General features: G+C 41.9%; 1 protein-coding gene across 3 annotated transcripts in view; it reads left to right on the forward strand.

Moving 5' to 3' along the window:
- Window positions 1–21,846, forward strand: part of zfhx3b (zinc finger homeobox 3b) — a 191,193-nt gene that overhangs the window by 125,823 nt on the left and 43,524 nt on the right. For all 3 annotated transcript variants that reach the window (XM_006780120.2, XM_006780121.3, XM_087838966.1), the window contains one exon: window positions 5,576–5,807. In XM_006780120.2, the coding sequence (XP_006780183.2) occupies window positions 5,576–5,807 (232 nt within the window). The remainder of the gene's footprint in view (window positions 1–5,575; window positions 5,808–21,846) is intronic.

Genomic DNA, 21,846 nt, shown 5'->3' on the forward strand with positions numbered 1-21,846 from the left:
ATGACCCCTCCCAAGCTACTTTGTTTTATAGGCCCATGTTAAGTCATCCTCTCCAAGGACACCTACAGTGATCCATCTTTACTTTGCTGCCCCCACTTACGACACAGAGGTCCGTTTTGTTTCTCCCTTCCCTCCCAGAGACAAATATGCAGCCTGGTTTTATTCACCGGTAGTGATGGATCATTTCTACAGCAAGACAGTAGAGGAAGCAACTTAGCACATTATGGGCTTTGAGACAGAGGGACAGGATGCAGACGAGGGTTGGCAGGTATTAAAGAGTAAAGGAAAAGAAAGGACGAGGGTGGAGATCAGGTTCAGGAAGCAGTAGGTATGCAGTTTGGCCTGGAATACACAGTCCCCTTAAGCCACAACCTAACTCTTAGGCATGTTGCAACTTGCAGTGGCTAATTCAAAGCAGCCACCACACTTGGCACCCAGTGGGGCCTGTGGTTGGAACTGTTGTTCGTGCTGCTGGCAATCGGGGAAATCACAGGCCAAACTACGAGCACTCACTGACTCCAGTCACAGTCGCTCTCCTTTTCTTTGCTGAATAACCTGCTTCTATTCTAGGGGAATCCCAGAATGCAGATTCACAAAGTTCCCAACAAATCTGCACATGTACAAGTATACTTTGGCTTGGGAGGAAAAGGGTCATCTATTTTGAAAAAATTAAACTTAATCCCAATTTACATAATCTGTTTTAAATTTAAATAAATTTAAATAAACTTTAAGATTCAGATGTCAGTTTTGGCCAACTGCTTTTTTAACTAATCACTTCATATATTTACACATTGAGATGGCCTGGAAATATTTTGAAAACACTCAGCCTTAAGTATCGTACAGCTATAAAAAACTGCTTTGTATTTACACATTCTGACATGAAGCGGGGTTTTGTCATTCCCAGACTTTGATATTATGAAGCCCAAATGTTCAGTGATTTAATATTGTCAGCCTGCATTCATAAAAATGCAGGTAACAGTCTCCATTCCTCTGAAGGTTGTCCTCCCGAAGAGCGACGTGAGTATTGACCTAATCGGCTTATCCACTTGACATCCATATTGAAACTTTATGTTTATTTTTTTTCTTAGTCTTCTTTTTCTTGTTTGGATTAGGCATGCCAGATGCTATACTTTAAAAAAAATTTTTTTTTATGGTAATCACAAAGCTTTGGTCTGTTTGGACACGAAAATCCTGCCTCTAGCCCCAGTCCAGTTTGGAGTCCTGCAAAGTGTTTGTTCTGCTGTGCAACACTTTTTCTCACTAAGAGCAGATTCTTTGGTTGTCAAAACACGGGATACTAGTTGAAGATTAGGCACAGGTTATCAAGTTGCCTCGATGAAGAAGCGATAGCACAAGGTGATTTTATCATCCCTTTGCCTTTAGTTGCTTTTTCAACCCAACCGGCACATTTCATTGTCTCCATTCAGAGTGTAATACAATTACTTCACTGATTGGAATTTTTGCATTGTTTTTGCTATATTTGAATAACAAAAAAAGCCCCCCCAAAAAATCAAAAATACCCCATTAATAACTTCTGTGATTTAAAGGACCTAATCTTATCATAGATCTGTTGGAGTGCTGTGCACTGCATTGCTTCAGGTGTGAATTGCAGTTTAAACCATGAAGCATGCACGCACACAATCATGCATACACACAAACACACACACACAGACAAGAGCTTTTAGTACAGAGAATCAGGGAGACAATTACAAAGCAATATCCAAGCAGATACTCACCAGCTCTCTCACAGAGGGAATTTGGCAGCTCTCTTAGAATTGATAGCTATTTAGCTCACAGATAGTCATCTGTTTTAATGCATTAATTTTGTATTAACAGCACTGCCAAATTTAATGTTGGAAATTAGGGTATGATCATAATGGTATACGGCTGTGTGTGTGTGTGTGTTTGTGTGTGCGTATTTGTGCGTGTTTTTATGCGTACATTTTTGATTCTCTTTTTGTCTATACTTTTGTATGTGTTGTTACGTGTACACGTTGTATTATACGGCTCCTTTGGGAGCCATTCTTTGGAATTACCGGCTTTCTGTCTCCCTTCCACCCTTCCAGTAATGCCCACCTCCATCTTGTGCTAGCTGGACTCTCTCTGCAACCACACTGTTTTGTGTTAAAGGTCCACTTTTACTTTGCATTTAAGTGGATGGAAATGCAGATGTATGCAGTGCTCTGGGTGGGTGGTGAAACTGATACAGGCATGCGTTGCCCACTCAGAGGGCAAGGTGCACTGTAGAGTTGTGAGAGAGAGGATGGGGTGGTGCTCACACCGCCCCTGTCCCTCTTTACCTGAAAAAGCACCGAGCACTGCTTCAGCCTCCACAGCAAGAGGTAAGGTGCTCCATCGAAGAGAGAGGCTTAAAAAAACTATGACTGCATTTCATTTTTTACTGTAACAGCTGCTACTGTACAATGTGAAGCTTCAGAAAGCCCGCTTATTTAGCTGTTTTATTAGTCGCAGTTTTGTAGCACTTTCATTGCCTTTAATCGTGTTTAAAAATCTCCCAATCACTGCTGCAATATTTTTAATATGTTATTATATAGGCAGCCACAAACACTCGCCCAGCTGAATCTCCTATATAACTGCTGTAAATTCCTAGACAGTTCAGTGGTATTGAATCCATGCCACTGACCCAGCCAGATTTCCCCCATTATGCTCCACAGCTCCCCTGTAGTTGAGGCCTTGATAGGGCAGTTAGAAACCTAAGAGCCAGGCAGACCAACTCCTCCCAACCCAACATGACTTTTTCATTAAGCTGCCAAATTCCTGCACTCCAGTTGGAGGTGATTTATCAACTGGGGGCTTCATTGCAGGTTCATAGGAAACAGACATAGGCCCTGTCTCATACATTATTATGTTTCACATTCAAAGTGTATATGCATGTGTGCACACAATCGGAAAAGAAGCTGGCCCGCAAGCGCACTTTGTCCAAGCAGTTTGTACAGTTAGATAGATCATAGTCTATCACGCAATCAATATTAGAGAAAGTGTGATATAATCAAATGCGCATTGTTGTTCATTGGTCAAAAGTATTTTTTTTACACCATCGTCCTCTCCCTAATACTGAATGAGCGGCGACCACCTCACTCTCCTCTCTCGTTCACGAGCTCTGTAAAGGTCTCCAGACTGCTTTGGGTCATGGCCAATATAAGAGATGGGGAAAGTGTTGGTTTACAGGTGTAACCATTTGACATTGTAGACAGAGCTACAAACAACGGGGCTAGCCAGATCTGGCCCTGTTGAGGACATCTTCCTGGCCAGTCGAGGTTTATAGTGAATTATGGCTGATTCTGGGGCAGGCAGTCTCAGGTTCACTCCTATATAAACCCTGTGCTTTTTATGGGAAGCTGTAAAACTCCCAGGACTTTTTTTTTCTGCCTCACGAGACTAGCTTTGAAGTCTTGGTCAGGTGCTGTCACTTTTTTAAAAACTGGTTTTCTTGCAGATTTTTGGAGCCTTGAGTCATTTGCAGCAAGAGCTCCTTTTTTAAACTTCAAGACATCTGCTATGACTAAAAGAAATTTGATTGATTTGATGTCATCTATAACCAAATCTGTCTCTCAGATTTCTCTCTGCCTTAGTCCTGATGCAATATTTGTGCACAGAGGAAAAGGAGGAAAAGGAGAAGCCCCCCCCCCCCCCCCTCCCCCCCAATATCCAGCAACACCTATTCATGACATCATGGATGGCTTAAAACGAGGCGAGAAAGGAGAGCACACAGAGCTTTTTACAATCACCTAATAACTCTATTACACTGAGCCGTGGGGCTCACAAAGAGGAAAAAAAACCCTCCTATTCCTTTTCCTGGAAGCAGTGTCTTAATGCACATTTTAGGTGTAGAAGTGAGAAATATGAAGCCAAAGAGAATGAAACACAATAGCTCAGAAAACCCCATAGCAATATTAGAATATTGCCAGAAAATTAAACATTAGGAGAAAGGGACAAGAGCTTTTTAGGGAGGCATAATATTGTTATGACTTTTTTTTCGCCAGCCTGTCAACACCTGATTTAGAAGTAATGTGGTTAAATGTGTAATGTTTCCATTGCTTTTATGTCTTCCAGCCAGCCAAACAGGCCGTCTAGTGCAGGAGAGGATAGTTCAGTGTCTTCTTGATGAATGGTTTATAAAGGGAAACTGACACATAGAAGATAATACTGTTTGAATGTATAAAAATGGTATAGGTGAACGTCAAGGTTAATTTTCTTCAGTGCATTTTGCCTGGTTAAAGAAACAATGTACAGGATTGTCTTTAAAAAAAATTATATATAGTGTTGTGTTTACAAAGTAAATGACAATTGAAGCATATTATAGCTTTAAAAATGAGCAGAAATACCTTTCAGTGTATCCAGTAGTGTTTCATCCTTATTTTGGCCTTCATTGAACAGCTGTTTCACTTGTACTGTATGTACTAAAAGGTATATATTCATCCACAATCTCTCTGCATAAGACACTCTGCATTTTACAATTATTTAGTTGTACTCTCTCAGCATGCCTCACAGGAGACACAGGCACCAATAAGATCACAGGAAAAAGAGGAAAACTTTTGGTGATTGACATCGATTGCAGCCACAGAAATCCACAGCGAGACTGCAGAGTTTGATATAAGAAACAGCACGTGACAGGCATGACACAAGTAGCCATGCCTGGTCTGGGGCTTTTATTGTAAACATCCAGCAACAATCAGTGTGATGCTTTAGGATAATGGTCAATAACTCTGTTGCTCGCACCAGGTTCAGACATATTGTGTTGGCATTGCATCATTGATTGAGCCATGCAGGAGGTAATTAGACTGGAGCCTGGTGGTGTGACAAGAAATTGTTGTGGCATGGTGTCACTATAGGGTGTTGTGCATGTTGTGACTCTGTGGAGAGTGGGTGAAAGCTGGACCAGGCGTGCTGTGGAGCCTTGGAGGAAGTGCTGGGGTTGACAGGTCAATACTGATGCTGATTTCCTGTCCTCTGAAGGTTGTCCTCCTGTTGTGGAATGTTCCCTTTTCCCTCAGTCCCCCTCCTGCCTCACCACCGGCTGGCTTTGCCTCTCTTTTTCTGTGAGAGAGTGAGGATTTAACTCACCATGATCAATATTTAGTATCCCATGCGTGAAACAGGCAGATGTTTGGAGTTTCCTTTTCAGAGACGGGAAGCTTCTGTTGAGTGAAGGGGATCAATGCTTCCTTCCGTCTGTGAGGCTGTAGACCCGCGGCTTCTGAAGGGTGGCTGATGCGATTCCTGCCCGCCCTTGGGCCCCTGAGATTTGCGTGCCTCCCAGGCCTCTCCTGTCCTGTTAGCCCACTGATACAGACACTCACGCAGACAAGTGTGCAGTCCAAACAGTTGTCCTGAAGTGGAAGAGGTCTGGATGTTAAACAACAGGGCTGTGATTGGGAATTGATTTGTTCATTTGCCAACTGTGTGAGTGAAAGTGAGTCGGTGGTGCCTAGCCAGCTATCTGCCATCTACAATAACTTCTTTCTCTCTCTCTTTTCCTCTCGATCTCTCTCTTTCCCTGTGTTCCTTTCCATCTCTATCTTTCCCCTCTCTCTCGCTTGTTCGCCTCCCACAGCACCTGCAGCAGCACGAAAACGCGGTGGAGGGTGATGCCTGCTACTACCATTGTGTGCTGTGCAACTACTCGACCAAGGCCAAGCTCAACCTGATCCAGCATGTGCGCTCTATGAAGCACCAACGCAGTGAGAGCCTCAGGAAACTTCAGCGCTTGCAGAAGGGCCTGCCAGAGGAGGAGGAGGACCTCAGCTCCATCTTTACCATCCGCAAATGCCCTTCTTCAGATACAGGTCAGAACATGCCCCTGGGGCTTGCTTTTAGTGTCTCTTTATGGTACTTTTTTTTTTTTTTACTTTCTTGATGTCTTTGCCTACACGTGTGTCTTGCACACAATTACGCATTCACATGCTCAATTGAGAAGCTTTTTTTTACCTAAGTCATTAACAATTTGCATTCACAATTGTTCAAAGGCTTCCCACTTTCACGCAAAATTCCTCATAGACTAAATGTGACCATTGATAGATATGTTTCCAAATTAAATTAATTTTTTTTTTGTTTGCCTTTTTGTTTCATTTGCTCTTAGTTTACTCTGAAATGATGAAGACGCTCAGCCATAACTTATATGCATGGGCACTACACTTGTTTGTACATTTAGACTTTTTTATGCGTACAGAACTGTGTGACACAATACTCAACAACAGATGCCAGTACAACTTTAGTCTTCCGTTGTAGTTGCGATTTACTATGCTTTACGTAAAATGTGCAGCAAGAACAGAAGCCATTAAAGACACATTGAGGCAAAGCATTAGGGTGAAGGCTGAACAACAGGAGCAGATGCAACAAGAAGAACCCCCCCCCCAAAAAAAAAAAACACACGCACACAGACTCCGCCACAACAACAGTTGCACGGCTGAAACAAAGTGCCTCAATTGCCCATTTATTATGGACTGATTAGGAAGAGTGAGCTGTGGTCAATTAACACTCTTTCTTAGTAGAGATTTGGTTTTCTAATCACTTTAACTCCTGTGCCCTGACAAAGGGGCTCTATTGTGTGTCCTTCCAAGAGGGAACCATTACTTCCCTCGCACACATACTCGCTGTCTGTGTTATGTAGGAGGAAAAAAAAAAAGGCCAGCCTGTGAAGACGCTTTGTTCCAAGGAGGCAGGGATAATGAAGCCAGCAGCCGGGAAATTGCGCAAAAGGCAGTCACAGATCTGAAGCAAATCATTAGAGAACATATTTAGCCGAGCAATTAGGGACAATTAAGCTTTCTGCTCGCTGCACTCCAAATATGTTAATGACTACAGTACAGTGGACAAGCGAACATGCAAGGCAAGAGGAAGGGCCATTTAGGTTAAAAGGGGTGGGGGGTTGGGATCTTTTTTCTTCTTTTTTTTTCCAGACAGGAGGAGTTGCTTTGCTCTTTGCAAATAAATGTGTTTTCTGTTTTTCAGTAGATGCAGTGTTTATGATTCGTTTTTTTTTTTTCTTCGCCTGTTTTAAGCTTTCATGTTTCCGATGCCCGTGTTTGTGCCAGGATGAAGGATCTTAGGTTAGGCAAAGTGTCCCTGCACGGGGCTGCGTGTGCACGGTATCATTACATGTACACACACGTCAGCAGTGGTTGCTGCCTTGCAGAGCTTCATCAAATTACAGCAACTCTCACTTACTCAAAAAGACCACTGGTATTTAACAGATTCAAGAATTTAAAAACAAGAACAAGTTTTTCAAAAAGTTGTAGAGTGTGTTTTGGTGACGATGAAGCTTGATTATCGGGATGGACGTTAATGCAATTTCTTGTTATTATTTAGGCTCTAACGTTGTGTAGTATTGTTGTTTAGCTTGTGGGATGTTACTCGTTCTATTCCTTGACAGCTAACCATGTACAAACGAGATCTTTTAGGTGGAAGGCAGTGTGTAAAAACTGAGCATCTTGATCACATTACTACTTTAATGATCAGAGCTCTTTGTCTATAATCGTTAACTTTAAAATTGCTGACTCCACACCCCTCATTTCTGCCGTTTCACACCGCAAAAGCATCAGCTGTGCTGGACCGCCAGCCCCACCTCTCAGCTAGGATTGAGCCATTCCCAGTGTAATATTTAATTTCCTCTTCTTTAGCTCTTCTGTGGCACAGGGCTCTTTTTGTGGTTGAGGCATACTTGCTAAAGTGGTGGAACATTCCCTGGTTTGTTAAAACAAAGTTGCCCCTGGATTTCTGGGTCACCTAGACAGTAATTCCCTCGCCTGCTGCTGTTCTGTGATCCTGCGAGGGCTTTCTCTGCTGGGTTAGGTGCTGGGCTTGTTGCGCTTCTGGGTTTGTTGCCAGAACATATGAAATTTGTCCTACCTCCCCCCCTTTCAAACAAAGCAAAAAAAATCCCTCAGTTCTGTGATCAAAGACATGTCAGCGTTACACAAAGGTGGGATGCAATGGTAGTCTGGCACAACTCTTACATAATAATTTCTTTTGGCTAATTATGTTGAAGTTGCCTGTTAAGTTGCTATGACAGCAGTGCAGTAAATTTAGGCTGCCCTCACATGTGATCTGGAGTGTTTTACAACTTTGCATATCCATGTTCTTTATGAGGATGCAGCAAACACTGACTGGGATTTATTGCCACAAATCTCCTCCGGGCTGAATGTCCAAGGAGAGCAAGGGCAGCAGAAATTAGGTTTCTTTTTAATTAGACTAACACAGGGATAAAAAGCCTGCATTGTTTTAATTCTTGCCCATACTATAAATGTGCTGCTTAGGCATTTTGCTCTGTGGCCCCACCTCCATTTGTCTTCTTTAACCCTTTATGTATGGCGAAACAAAGAAGGTCTCAGAGGGACCCCAACCCCACACAGCTGCCCTGTGTGCAGAGAACAAAGCTCAGCACTGACTTGAACCAGTGCACTACTTTCTTTTTTTTAAGAATAGCAGCTGGCATATTTACATAAAGATAAAATAGAAAAGATATAGGGATGAAACTGAAAACTGAAGATGTTTAAAATTCCCATCAAGTGTTCAGTTATGAAGAGAGTCATAACAGCAAATATATCTTATGATACTACAGAGAAACAGGTGAAACCAAGAGTGGTTTGTAGGTGTTTAGAGTTATTGTTGACAGCTGTCAGTGTAAAGAATCAGGTTGTACAAGTGTGCAGGAGAAGCTAATACACAGAGGAAACTCCCAAACGGATGCAGAGGAATTTGGGGAGCTTGTGTTGGAGAGATATGATGACCCTATTTCTTATGAATGATGTTCACCGGGGCATGTAACTCAGTGACACATTTAGGTTTCTCATTTTTAACAACTAAAATTATTTTTAAGCATAGAGCAAAATGAGATCATGCCTTTTAATAGGGGCAAAATTAAATTGAGCTGATGGGTAAATGTCCTTCTGTGCAAGGGGTTAGTGTTTGCTTTAGGTCTGTGCGTGAATGGAAGAGATTCAGAAGAGAGTGTTTTATAAGGGTAAAAAGTTAGTGTTTCTCACTTGTAGAGAGTTTGCAGTGAGTTTATGTATGTGCGTGGTGGAGGCAGAGATGGAAAACAAACGTAGCTGACAGTGTGGATTAGCTCCTGCTGTAAATCTGCTTCAGTCACAGATGGCGGGCCCTTGATCGCTGGGCTGTGACGGCTTGGCTCTCATCGCAGGAGGAAATCCCTGTCTGTGAGCCTAGGAGGCTGAGAAGGAGAAGGCTGGGGCTGGGGCCACCTGGGCAGCCACCAGTCATTGTCTCCCGTCTGTTTGGACACAGAGACCTGGGTATGGGGGCGAAGACTGGTTTGGGGAGGGGTTATCTCACTTTAACTCTGCGCTTGTTTTCTCTGCCACTTCATAACTGCTTGAAAGTGGTACATAAACCTCCGGTTTAGATCAGTGTTACTTTCAATGACCAGTTTGAGAAACTGGGCAGGGAGCTGCGTGCTTTAATAAATGGAAATGAGACAAGAGGATGCATACAAATTACTGCATAATAGTGGTATCCAGTATGAGATCCATTGCTTGTTTCGCTAAAAGGGGTGCACTTTCAGGGTCACACACCTAATAGCAAGGCCCATCCTGACAACAGAGGCATTTCTCTTCCCTCCCCACATGCCTCCCTTTCTACCTCATGCATAATTCTTGAGACAGTCAGAAAATGCTGGAAAATACACAATGGTGTGGAAAATGCTCTGATAGAGCAAAGGTGCTCATATTTTAGGGTTTGCCAAACACTGTGGAGCTCACCTTGAGATTTAATGATGGGAGATAGTGTGTTGACATCCTGTCTGTCAAATTACTACCATGTGTTCAGAATGCATATTACTGATCTTTATATATATATATATATATATATATATATACACACACATATATATATGTATATATATGTATATATACATATACATATATATATATATATGTATATGTTTTTTATAGGATTTTACCATCTACTGCTATCAAACTATAACCATCTTCACATCCAGCGGCGAACTTACTGCTATTAAAGCTACGTAAAATCAGAGGTGAGCCCGGCCACGCTCTGATGGCATGCAATGGCTATGGTCAGAGCTTTTGCTCCCCACAGGCAAGAGCAAAACAGACGGTAGCCATTTCTGGAATGTCCTTCTTTATTCATGCTTGTTAAAATGCAAAGTAAACCTTTCCAGAAACAGGATATTATAGCCCCTAACCACCAGACCCTTTCTACATGCCACATTATGGCCAATCTAAAAGTAAGTTGTATAGACAGACATTGCTGCAATGCGCTTTTAATAAAGGCTGTTATTGCCTGGTGATGCAGAGTGGATATGAGGATGAGGGCTGTGCAGGCCTGGATGAGCAGGGCCCCAGAGGGCCCACAGCTCAGTCAGGCCTCTGTCAGTCGCCTGCCTTCTAATCCCTGTCCGAAGGGCATCTAGGCAGCAAAGGAAATTGTTTGCTGTCTGCAAAACGTGCCAGGAAATTCATAAATGCATTACTTTTCATTTTGAAAATATTACAAAAGACTAGACATTTATTAAAAAGCCAAAATGATGGCTTTATAGATTTTCCAGTTGTATTTTAGAATTCATGACCCTGCTGCTCAAACTAACACAAGGAAGTCCTTTCTTTCCCTGTGCCCCCTGCTTTACAGGCTTGGTATGAATTCATCTCCTGGCTCATCCTGTAATAGCAAATTGACCAGAAAGCCGCAACTCTATTCTGGGATAGGCTGTGAATAAAAATGTCTGGTGACTGAACCATCGTTCGTGTAAATACTAGTTAGCTTTCCCCTCAGGCTGGAAGTTGGGTAAAGTCTGACTCCTGGTGTGCCACTCGGTCCAATACATCTGGCTTTGTGGCAGCATAAAGTTCAAAGATGAGCATTTACATAAAAATGAGATTATCAGAAAAGTGATGAATCCTATTAGGACAGACTGAGTCATGTTAAGACACCAAAAGCAAGTGGCCCTCAAAAGCGCAATACAAACCTTTTAATGAAGCAGTCGTACTGTGAGACTTTCACACATTAGTTCACTTTAGTCCACCTTGTCTGTGCTTTGTATGTTTTGCACCCTGCGTGTTAGTTATGTTACGTGAGTGTAACTATGCGCCAGATTTTATTGTGCAAACTTGCATAACCATAAACGAGCACACACATAGGTGTCCACACTGAAAGTCAGGCCGTGTGGGTGCAAGAGGCTCTCCCTGTCATCAAGCCCATTTTCAGAGCAGGCCGGCAGCACATTATAATATTGGTTTCCCTCTCTCTTGTCATTACCACACACTCTCCTTGAAAGCTGATCCAAAAGATAGACAGTCCATCAGGAGAGAGTCATCTCATTTGTACTTACTAAACGTGTTAATGAGTTCTATTTTCAGGCCTAGAGCCTTTGCTGCTGGATATTGGAGCAGAGGTGACGATCGGTGGTGTGAGGTGCTGGATTGCAGGATCAGAAGGCACTCAAAGGCAGGGGAAGGAGGTAATGCAGTAGCCTCGCTGCCCCTCGTGTCAGTCACACGGAGTGACCACAGCCTCCACAGGGTCTGTCAATCAGAGCTGAGGGCGAGAAGTCTGTGGTTACAGACAGACACACACGGAGGAGGAGGGAATAGATTAGGTGCCAAAGACATAATGGTTGTGATGGGTTTAATTATAGCACCAGTCATGTCGCTGCCATAGGTACATGAGATGAAGGAAAAACAGGTTTACACCCTTTAATGACCAAATTATATGAAATCTATTTGATTTCTGTCTGGCTTTTATAGAGAAATTATTTTTAGTTCTGCCAGAGGTAAATGTGAGATAGCGTAGGTGGATGACTTTTCTAATTAGACAATTTACAACAAACCTATACGGATAAATAGCATGAACTATTTTAAATGTGATCACAAGCTTTCTTTCATTGTCAAATCTTTTGATGGTAAATGGCATTTCTCAAGAGATGCATATATAGTTAGTAAAATAACTTTTTGAAATTATTGGGCAATGTTAATACACTGAAAGCGATACAAGCAGGTGTGAAATTAAAGGGGGAAAAACAAATAAAATGAGTGGAGAAACACAACAAATGCAGACGCTTCCATGCAGCTGCAGAACATAGAACAATTAAGCAATTAGCATCCAATTATGCTTTGTGGTGTGTATAACAAAACTAACAAAAATGCAAAACAAACCCACTGATTCAGGTTTTGTATCGAGATACCAACACAAAACAATTAAAATGACTTTGTCCATTGATCATTGCTGTGGCAGAAATGGCTGGAGCTTCAGGAGTTTCAGTCACACAGACTGCTCACTGTAGGGACAGCGCATAAATTGACATCTGCATTTAAATCTATGTGAAAGGGATAAGTTAAAAGAATTGTGCACATTCAAAGGCCAAGATGCTTTTGCTTTAGTTAAAAAGAAACACAAGAGCAACTCTCATGAGCAGCTCTTTCTTAGGGGATTGAGTATGTCGATGCAGAACATTATCAGAGTGTTTGAGCAAGAACAGTCCTTCGACAATAACAGAGAGAGGAATATTAGAGTAGGACTACAGTGTATAAGCCTGTCATTATTAAGATGAATGCACATTTGAGTGTTTAGTGGTGCAAACCATTCTCTCTAGAGATCTGGGAACAGAAAGTGATGAGATGAGTCATCCTTTAGCATGTTCTCAATAAGTCTGTAAGTGCATATGTGGAGAGAATGGTATAGGCCTGAATGCTTGACCCATTCGGGGAGGTGATCTGATAGCTCTGCTCTGCTGTTGGCGGCATTTTGCTGCCATGGTTTGGGTCCAGTTATCCCTTTGCAGGAAAGGGTCACTGCAAATCAATAGAAAGTTGTTCTGAGTGATCACACCTTTATCCTGTGATAAAACATTTCTATCCTAATGGGAGTGGTCTCTTCCAGGATGATTCAAAAGTAGTGGTTTGATGAGGATAGAAAAATGGTGCCAGGGCCTTTACAGTGACCAGATGAACACATGTTGGAGATTTTGGATTGATGTGTTGAGCTCCATCCTTCCAGTAATGAATAAACTTGTAGAATCAATGGGTACAGATGATTGCTTGATAGGCACATGGTGGCCCAATAATTTACTACATCTACTACTACTCATTTAATTTTTTTTACTTCTTTGTATATAATAGTTCTAATATTTAAGCTTTTTCCTAAGTTTCCGTTCACACTCCTCACTTAAACTTTCCCCTAAGGCTCGCATTATCGTCTTATACTCAACATTCTTTTGTCTGTGGTATTGATTGCAGTGCTAGTGTAATGCCAGGTAGTTTAGCAACTAGAAGCAATAAATTGTTAAAAACTTATATGTCTTCATTTGTTTCTGTGTTTTGGTATCGGGTGAACAGTGCGGCTTGCTGTCAGAATTAGGCTTCTCAATTTGACCATAGGCAGCATCAGAGAGGAAGCTGGGGTAAAGTTTGGGAACTATCGAGTTGAGGCTAGGAAAGTTTTATTTAGCCATTTTTAATAAGGCTGTTTGTGCCCCCCAGAGGGAGCTGGTGGATCAAAGGGCATGATCTGTGCTATGGATGAGCTCACCCTGGGTCCAGCAGAGACGATCAGCCTCGCTGACAGCAAAACAAAACCAGAAAGTGAAGGATGCCCTATCCAACAGCATGTTGCCCTCACACTCTGAAGGCTCCATTAGAATAAAGGCACATGAAACAAAGACTAGCTGAAAGCACAGATGTTGTGATTCATTATCTACTGTCTGATAGATAGGCATGAGTGGCGAACAGAGTGTGCATAATTGTGTGTGTGTGTGTGCACGTTCATGTGTGCAAAACTCATGTTATGTTAGTTACATGTGAAGAAAGCATCCTTACAAATAAACCAACATGCAGACTCATACGGGATACGCACACAAACGCACACATGCATTCATGTTTTGAGTGCATTAGTAAAAAGGGTCCCCTCCAGTGCCTTAACCGCATCAACTAAAAGCAGCCAGGCAGATGGCAGCAATGAGAGAAGTGCAGAAATAATTCAATAGTGAACCTTTCTAACCTTTACCTGTGGGCGTGAGCACCAGTCATTGATTCACGCTGTGCTTGACAGTACACTACACACCACCTGAGGAGGGGGGGGGGGGGGGGGGGGGGGGAGAAGGGAGGGAGGGTGGATGAAGAGAAATGGATGAGTTTGATGAAAAACACAAAAGGATATTATGTGTGGGAGGGAGGCTCTACTTTGTGCGTGTGTGTGTGTGTGTGTGTGTGTGTGTGTGTGTGTGTGTGTGTGTGTGTGTGTGAGTGTGTGTGTGTGTGTGTGTGTGTGTGTGTGTGACATTACTGGGAACCTTCTACATACGGATATTGGGAATTGTGCTGGATTTGTCTAGTGTGCACAAATATCTCCCTCACCCCTTCCCCTCTGTAGCTGGCTATCGGCAGCAAACAGAAATTCTCACACCACTTTGAGTGTGATACCACCAGTGATGCTGTGGTAAGTTCCCATTGATTACAAAGCACGTTTAGGTCCAGAGCCTGTGGCTGCGTACTTTCAGGTATTTTTCCCAACAGGCCCCGATGCATGAAATAAGATCATGTTTTGAAGAACAATGCGATTGATTAGCAGAACACATACAGAAGAGTGTATGTTAGTGGGTGGTGTCTACTAGCTAAACAATAATTATTCTGCGAGGGCAACATTTGTTAAAGAAAGCTTCTATAGATTTCTCACATCCCAACTCTGCTTAACTAGATGTGAACACCTGCCGAGTTCCAATCTGGAACAGAATGCTTTTTGTTTGCCTCAGTCATATTTATGGTGTTCCTCTTCCTCCAATAGATAGCCATTCCCTCTCAGTTTCTCTTTATCTGCCTGGATATGCTGCTCTGCCACTGTTGTTTTGTGAGTTGGCTGTAGATTTTCTTCCCACTGTCTGGAGCAAAGGATGGAAGAGCAGAGTAATGGATGATAAGTAAGAGATTGTAAATAAAAATCCTGACATATACACAAATAAATACAAACTGGTGAGAAAAGGTTCCACCATGACCCTTGAGATGGAGAAGGAGTTACTGCAACAACAAGATTTCATCTAATTACCAGTTAATCAATGCCTAACAACAACAAATTTCTATATACTGTAATTTGTGCTTAATTACTTACTTCTGGTGGAACTGTCAGTGTTCACCCTGTGACACAGATATGAATAATAAACAAGTTTGCACACTTGTGTCTATTGCTGTCATATTTCACACTTTTTATTTTACCAACAGTAAAAATGGCACAGTGGTAGGAAAAAGTCCGGCACGCTTTTTCTAAGTAAATTATTGGTCTATTTTTCTCATTTCATTTACACATAGCCTTCATTTACACGTCATTTTACACAGTACTGTTGATAATCTGTTCCTTAAAAACTTTGAGACTATGATTTTGGATTAAGCTTTTATTTTAAACCAAGTTCTGCTATAGAGAGAGGCAGCTTTTTTCCCTAATATTATACACAGTGTTCTAGATTGCAGTAGCACTTTAATACACACACGTATTAGTCAGTTTGTGCAATGTGTTGCAATTTCTCCACAAATACAAACTGTGTATATTCTAAAATTATTAAGTATATCACCATCGATTTCAAGTGAACATAGTATTCTCTGATGGTGATCTCTCTCTCTCTCTCTCTCTCTCTCTCTCTCTCTCTCTCCCCCCCCCCCCCCCCTTATGAAAATACATTGTTCATAAATCCCTGAAGTTATCATTAGTGATCTCAAATCATTATACATATATAGGTGTGTTTTTACAGGACCAATCAATTAATTTTATATGTAAAATAAATGTGTTTGCTAATTACATTTGGCTGAACCATGACAATTTCAGGACATCTGTGAGTTTTAAGCAATGGTGGTGGGATACTTTATGGATTTACCAACAGAAAGATCAATAGCGGTGTGGTGTCTGTTGTTTCTTGTAATTAGAAATGACCTCATCTATTAGGTTTAGCCTTGTGTGGTTTAACACTTGTCAGAAATGATAATTAAGTATGCTGTTCTAAGGGCTCTATATGTTTAGCCTCTAACGGTGCCTGTAAAGAATAAAACAAAAAACCCATAGTTGATGGATCTGTTCAGTGATACAGATGTTTGTATGGAATAGAATTATAGTACTATTTGCAGCACAATATTGTACTGTTTTTAGATGAATTTTAGGGCTACGCTTCATCAGTTCATTTGTGTTTTTTACCCCAGTTTGTCATCTTTTTAGCAGAAATGCTGAGCAGCAACTATCTCAAGAGTACCTTTATATTCCAATCTGTGGAGAATGGAGGAAACACATCAATCTTTAGTTGCATCTAATCTAAGATCTAGAGAAGAAAGAAATACTGTTATTTTTCAGTGAAAAAATGAAAATGTATAAGCTTAGCAGTGCTTGGTGAGTGAGGCTTTTCTGGAAATCGGTCCCTCTCATGTATATGTTGAATATTTCACCTACCTGGGAAACCTGAGATGGGGCGCGTATTTGTGTGTGAGATGTAGAACGGAGAACACAGTGGATGTGTTTGAATCCATGTCACAAGTTGCTGTCAGTCTAACAAATGGGGCCACATTCTGAGGTAGAACGAAGTTAAGGTAGGACAGGGGCCGGTGTAGCAACAGGAATTAGGAAAAATTGACTGCTTTTTGTCATGTTAAACTGGGCAAAAGAATCTAATTGGGTGGGGGAGAGTGAATGGCAATGCCTTCTTTGTTTAAGGGCCCTCTGCGGTCACTTTTCAAGACCATTGTGACTTGCCCACAATAGCATTAGTTTGTGCTCTTGTTCTGAGCTCTTCTTTTCTCTGACTCTTTGCCCTGAGTGCCTGTCCGTTCCACTATGTCTCCATGTTCACTTCTGTGCTCCAGCAATACTCAGGAAGGGGCCCAAAAAGCCATGCCCCCCATCAACACCCTTCACAATCCCCCTACCATCATTTACCATCAACTTCCTCAGCTCTTCTCATCTATCTTCTCTATCCAGACATTTAAAAAGAAAAAGTAGACAAGTGTGCACTGCCCAGAATTTGATCAGTTTGAGAATTATCAAAATCCATAGCTAAACCAGTTGACAGTCATGCCGCAAGGTCATTGCAACATCTAAGGAATGATTTGTAGTCATGAAAATATATTTCTTTTCTGACATCATCAGATATTAAGAGACTGTTAGTATTTAAGTTGTTTTTCTTATTCTGCTGCAAATTTGTCTGACTGATTAATCTGTAAATCTTAAAAGTAGTGTAGTTTTGAAAATTCCATTCAGTAGCCAATCAGTGGAGTATACCCGACTACTTATAACGTTTCCTCTCAACCCAGAGTGCTTTTTTCATATTAATATTCCTAAAGATGGGGACCATCTTTAAATTAGCGTTTGAGCCACATTACGACAAAGTGCACTTACCTTTCATGATGCCTAAGAGCAAGCCAGAGCAGTTCTCATGTTGCTTGGTGACCAAACCTGCTACTTATAGCGGATTATAATGTGATAGGTATAAGCGTGCGTGGCCTTGGTGTAATGCAGAAAGTGGATGCAGCTCTATGTGAAGTATTTCTTATGTCATACATCCTGAAGGATGTCCAGGTAGGAGATTGAATTAATAAGGCAAGAACTTTGGCTTATAGTATTTTACTAACTCCAGCAAATTCATGTGTAAATTGTATAACAACTAGCCTCAGTATATTTAGTGCACCGTTAATGGCCCTGTGCCTTGCAAAGGTGTAATCATGGTGGTAAAAACCTGGGCCAAGTTACTAACCTAGGAGCAATCTTGTGTGCATTTAAGTGTCCTTTTTTGTTGCAGAGGTCATTCATAACTTGGTCGCACTGTTGATGTACAGTGAGAGATATTGATTGATTAATGCATTAAGTGCTCACAATCCATTAGGTTCTGTGAAAGGGACTGGAGAAAAGACTTCTCTCACTATGTATTTTCACCTCTCCCTGTTGTTCAAAGGGCATGATTTTTTGCTGGCAAAGTTTAAGGGACAAAAGCCTGAATATCTGCCAAGTAATGCATTTAAAAGAACATTGGTTCTCATAAGTGTCAGTTCAATTACTCTGAAAAGCTTGACAAGGAATTGCTCTTACATTAGCCTTCTGCTCATCCTGACCCAAAAGGAATATGTTGCTTCTCTTCTTCACCTATCGTAAAACAGCATACTACAACATTTAAAAAAAAAAAAGATTCACTGTCTTCTGTGTAATTCAAAGAAAGCGAAATGTTTATTTTCAACATCCATTCGCTTCTCCGAAATTATGCTATCTGCCACTTCTCATTGTTATCACAGTGATTACCATTTAGTTGCGGAGCAGCAACAGACCACAAGTCACATTCAGATGATGAGTAAGACTATTTTCAACCTTGCCACCAGTTTGTACTGATTATGTCAATCCGTTCACTGAATCAGAGTTGATGCAGATCTGCTTTTTCCCCCTCACTAAAACCCTGTATACCTTCTTAGGATAGAGTATAAATGAGAGCAAGGGCCGTGCCTGGGGTTTCTTCCTTACTGCTTAGTGACAAGGAATAAGAGACCTTTATTGCCCAGGCCTTAAGCAAGTAAGCCTATGAAAGGGGCCTGAGAGTCAGTCATTACCTTAGAAACATGGGCTGCATTAGAGATTCATAACAGTGTGCCATCTCTGCACCTTTCATCTCCACTAGGGCCAGCTCCATTAGGATCTTTTATCTTTGTGCTGATGGCTGCTCTTGATAATGGGGCTGCCGAGAAATCCCAAAAAGTAAAGACTCAACTCTGACACTATCGGCCCTCCTTTTCTTCAAGCAGAGTACATCAGCTTACAGTAGTAGATATATGTGCTCTCATTTGCAGTCACATAACCTGATTTGCTAGATTTCTTTCTTTCTTTCTTCCCTTTTTACACTGTTTTCCTTAGAAAGCTGATATCCCACACTGAAGTTTATTAAATGCTCTAAAACTTCAGCATGCATAGAACTTGCTTTCTCTCTCACGTCCCACCGCCTTTGAGACTACAACATAATGACGGTTACGATGATGCGTGCCTCTGCCACCCATTCAACTGGTAAAACCTTGTAAGGTTAGAATTTAATAAAATAACCATTGTTCCTGCTGATGCCCCCATGAAAGTGCATTAATGATATCCCATACAAGCTTCAATGAAAACTTTGCTTTTGGGCAGACAAACACAACTTCATAATGTTATAGTAATTCATGCAAGCCAATGTTTTTCAAATGTTACAGTAATTATGAAAAATATTCATACTTTCCTCTACATAGCCGCAGCATTGCAAATCTCATTTCCAAGGCAGAGCGGAGAAGGAATACACTGAATAATCATTGTGTTTAATGCTCTGGTCATAATCCCAGGTTTTATGATGGTTTTCTAATGATTTTCTAATGATGTTAAATATTAGTAGAGAGTACAGCCATAATTTGAACACAGCAGTCCTCCCCCCCCCCCCCCCCCCTTTTTTTTTTTTTTTCAGTGCTCCATCAGCACACCCAATTGCAACTACAATGAATATTGCACTGGGAATGAGATTTAAGAGCCATCCCTTTTGGTGTTTTATTTTGCCGTCTTCCCATCTGCCATAAATCCTCATTGCTGTGCTCTTGAAGCCTCCGCCCTTGCCTGCCTTCCCCAGGTGGGAATACAATTAGGTGCAGGGGCCATTTCATTCACTGCCACTGTCCGTCCACCGCAGTCATTCGTAAAAAAAAATGCTCTATCTGTCCCAGAGGAGAAAACAGCGGACTCTTGGGAAATTTAAAAAAAATGAGGAGAGAAGGGAAAAAATGGAGAAGAGAACGGCGGAGAGACGAGCAAAATTACTGTGGGAAAAATCTTCAGAGTTGTTGTCAGAGGAGATACAAACTTAGCCTCTGATGAGTGACAATGTTGTGGAAAATATGTATTGGAGACAAAGGCTTTGTCTCCTTCCTGTGCCTTTTCAATGAATTACACCTCTCCACCCCCTACCCCCAGCTTTTTAATTAAATGGCTGCAGCTCCATCTCTCTATCCGTAGCTCCCCATTACAGAGGCTAGATAAGGGATTGCTATCTGTAGCATGTTAAGAAAGGCTGCTGGGCAGCCAAGCCTCATGAAATTTGTCACAAGATCTCATTTTCCTCATTGCCAGACGTGATGCTTATAATTGATGTGGAGGCAGCAGTAATTTATTGGCCGTCCGCAATTATCATCCCCTTCTAGCAGGGGGATGTGACTGCAATTTATAAGTGTATGTGTGTGTTGTTGTGTGTCTGGGGTGGGGGTGGGAGGGTGTCATTGTATCGTATAAATTAACGCAAAAACATGTTTCTCCTTATCGAATGGTAAGTGTGTATGTGGCTCCTTCAGAATGCAAATTAATGACAGACTCCATGACATAAACAATATGGGGCCTATAATGCAGCTATCTTCAGCTGAGGTGTCGAGGCTGTCAGTCCACCAGCTGGACTTTCACACTCAGCTGGAGGAGAGGAGTGGGGGGGGGGGGGGGGGGGGGGCAGCCAAAACCCAGTGAGGTGTGTGGTGCTTTGGGGGTGTCACATACAGCGGGCTAACGGGGCAGAGTGCTGGTGCCACAACCCTTTGTCCACTGCCTCTCCTTATGTCTGCGTGGCTTCTTTTCACATAGAAAAAAACCAGAACGCCTTGGGCTACACTGTTAATAATGTGGCCTTCTGAATACTGAGAGCACCAGACTTAATTCAGTTAATCATTTAGTTGTGGATTTTAATCAGAAATATTTCTTTTTTAACGTCTCACCTACATATTCAGAAAAGGAAAGGCACACATTGGGAACTGAAGTAATGGTGCACAAAAGAAAGCTTCTACATGTCTGTGAACCATCCAAAAATGTTAAGTGTATAGTTCAAGTTCATGTGAATTTTTCTGTGCTGTTCATACAGTTAGTCTCAAATTATCATAAAAAGAAAAAAGAGCTTAGCCATGCTATTGCTTCTTTGTCCTATGCAGTTAATAATGTGAATTCACCAGGCTGTCTACTATAACCACTGTTGTCCACCAGCGGTAATGGTGGCTGGCATTCTTGTTTTGTGTGGGTCGGCCTGTTTCCCTTCGTGCACGGTGAACTCTTTTACAGGATAAATATAAAACCCTTTACTTATACCCAAATAGATGTTACAGTTCATATCATTTTCATCTTTACGTTCCTTAAGATCACCAGCATTTTAGCCTTACACAACTACTGTCTCATGCTTTGCACTCTTTACATGTTATATATTTTATCTGCACAAATAGGAGGCTTAATGGTACACAGATTTTCCTGTTGCACAGCGGTGAGCTCCATGGTCAGAGTGGATTGCTGTCATGCTGTGGCAGGGAAGAGAATGAAGGAGATGAGGGCTGTCACCAGTAGCCGCTCTGAGCATGCTCCGTCTGTCTAGGGGAATGGAATCTGTTTGTTTTGTCTACCTGCACGCCTGTTGTGTGCAGTTGCCAAATTAGACTTTCAAATCAAGAAGCCAGTGGGAGACCAAGACTGTAGTTTTCTCCTTCCCTTTAATAATCATCCCTGTTTACTCTTCAGGGAGTCATCTTTATATATTTTTTTCTTAAACGCGCCCTCTAAGCACGGAGAGTGCCTTTAATAAAGCAAGACGGCAGAGCGCCATTCCAACATGTGAATTGCACAGGAGAGAATTGAGAGATGGAAGCAATAGAGGAACACCGGAGGAGGCGGGGTGGGGGGGCTGCTGCCGCTGCACCCTTCATGCTATTATCTTTATGGCATAGCAAAACATGCTTCAGGCAATCAGCATGAAATTGTTAATTGCTCAGCCCACTTGTGTGCCGCTCAGGGGACAGGGGCCTTCAGGAGGTCCGCATCGAGCGAGCAGGGGCTGTCCGACCAACTGCCTGCGCATGTGGTCTCCCT

The sequence above is a fragment of the Neolamprologus brichardi genome, chromosome 1 (genome assembly GCF_056152115.1).
Source record: "Neolamprologus brichardi isolate AB-2024 chromosome 1, ASM5615211v1, whole genome shotgun sequence".
In the NCBI taxonomy this organism is placed as follows: domain Eukaryota; kingdom Metazoa; phylum Chordata; class Actinopteri; order Cichliformes; family Cichlidae; genus Neolamprologus; species Neolamprologus brichardi.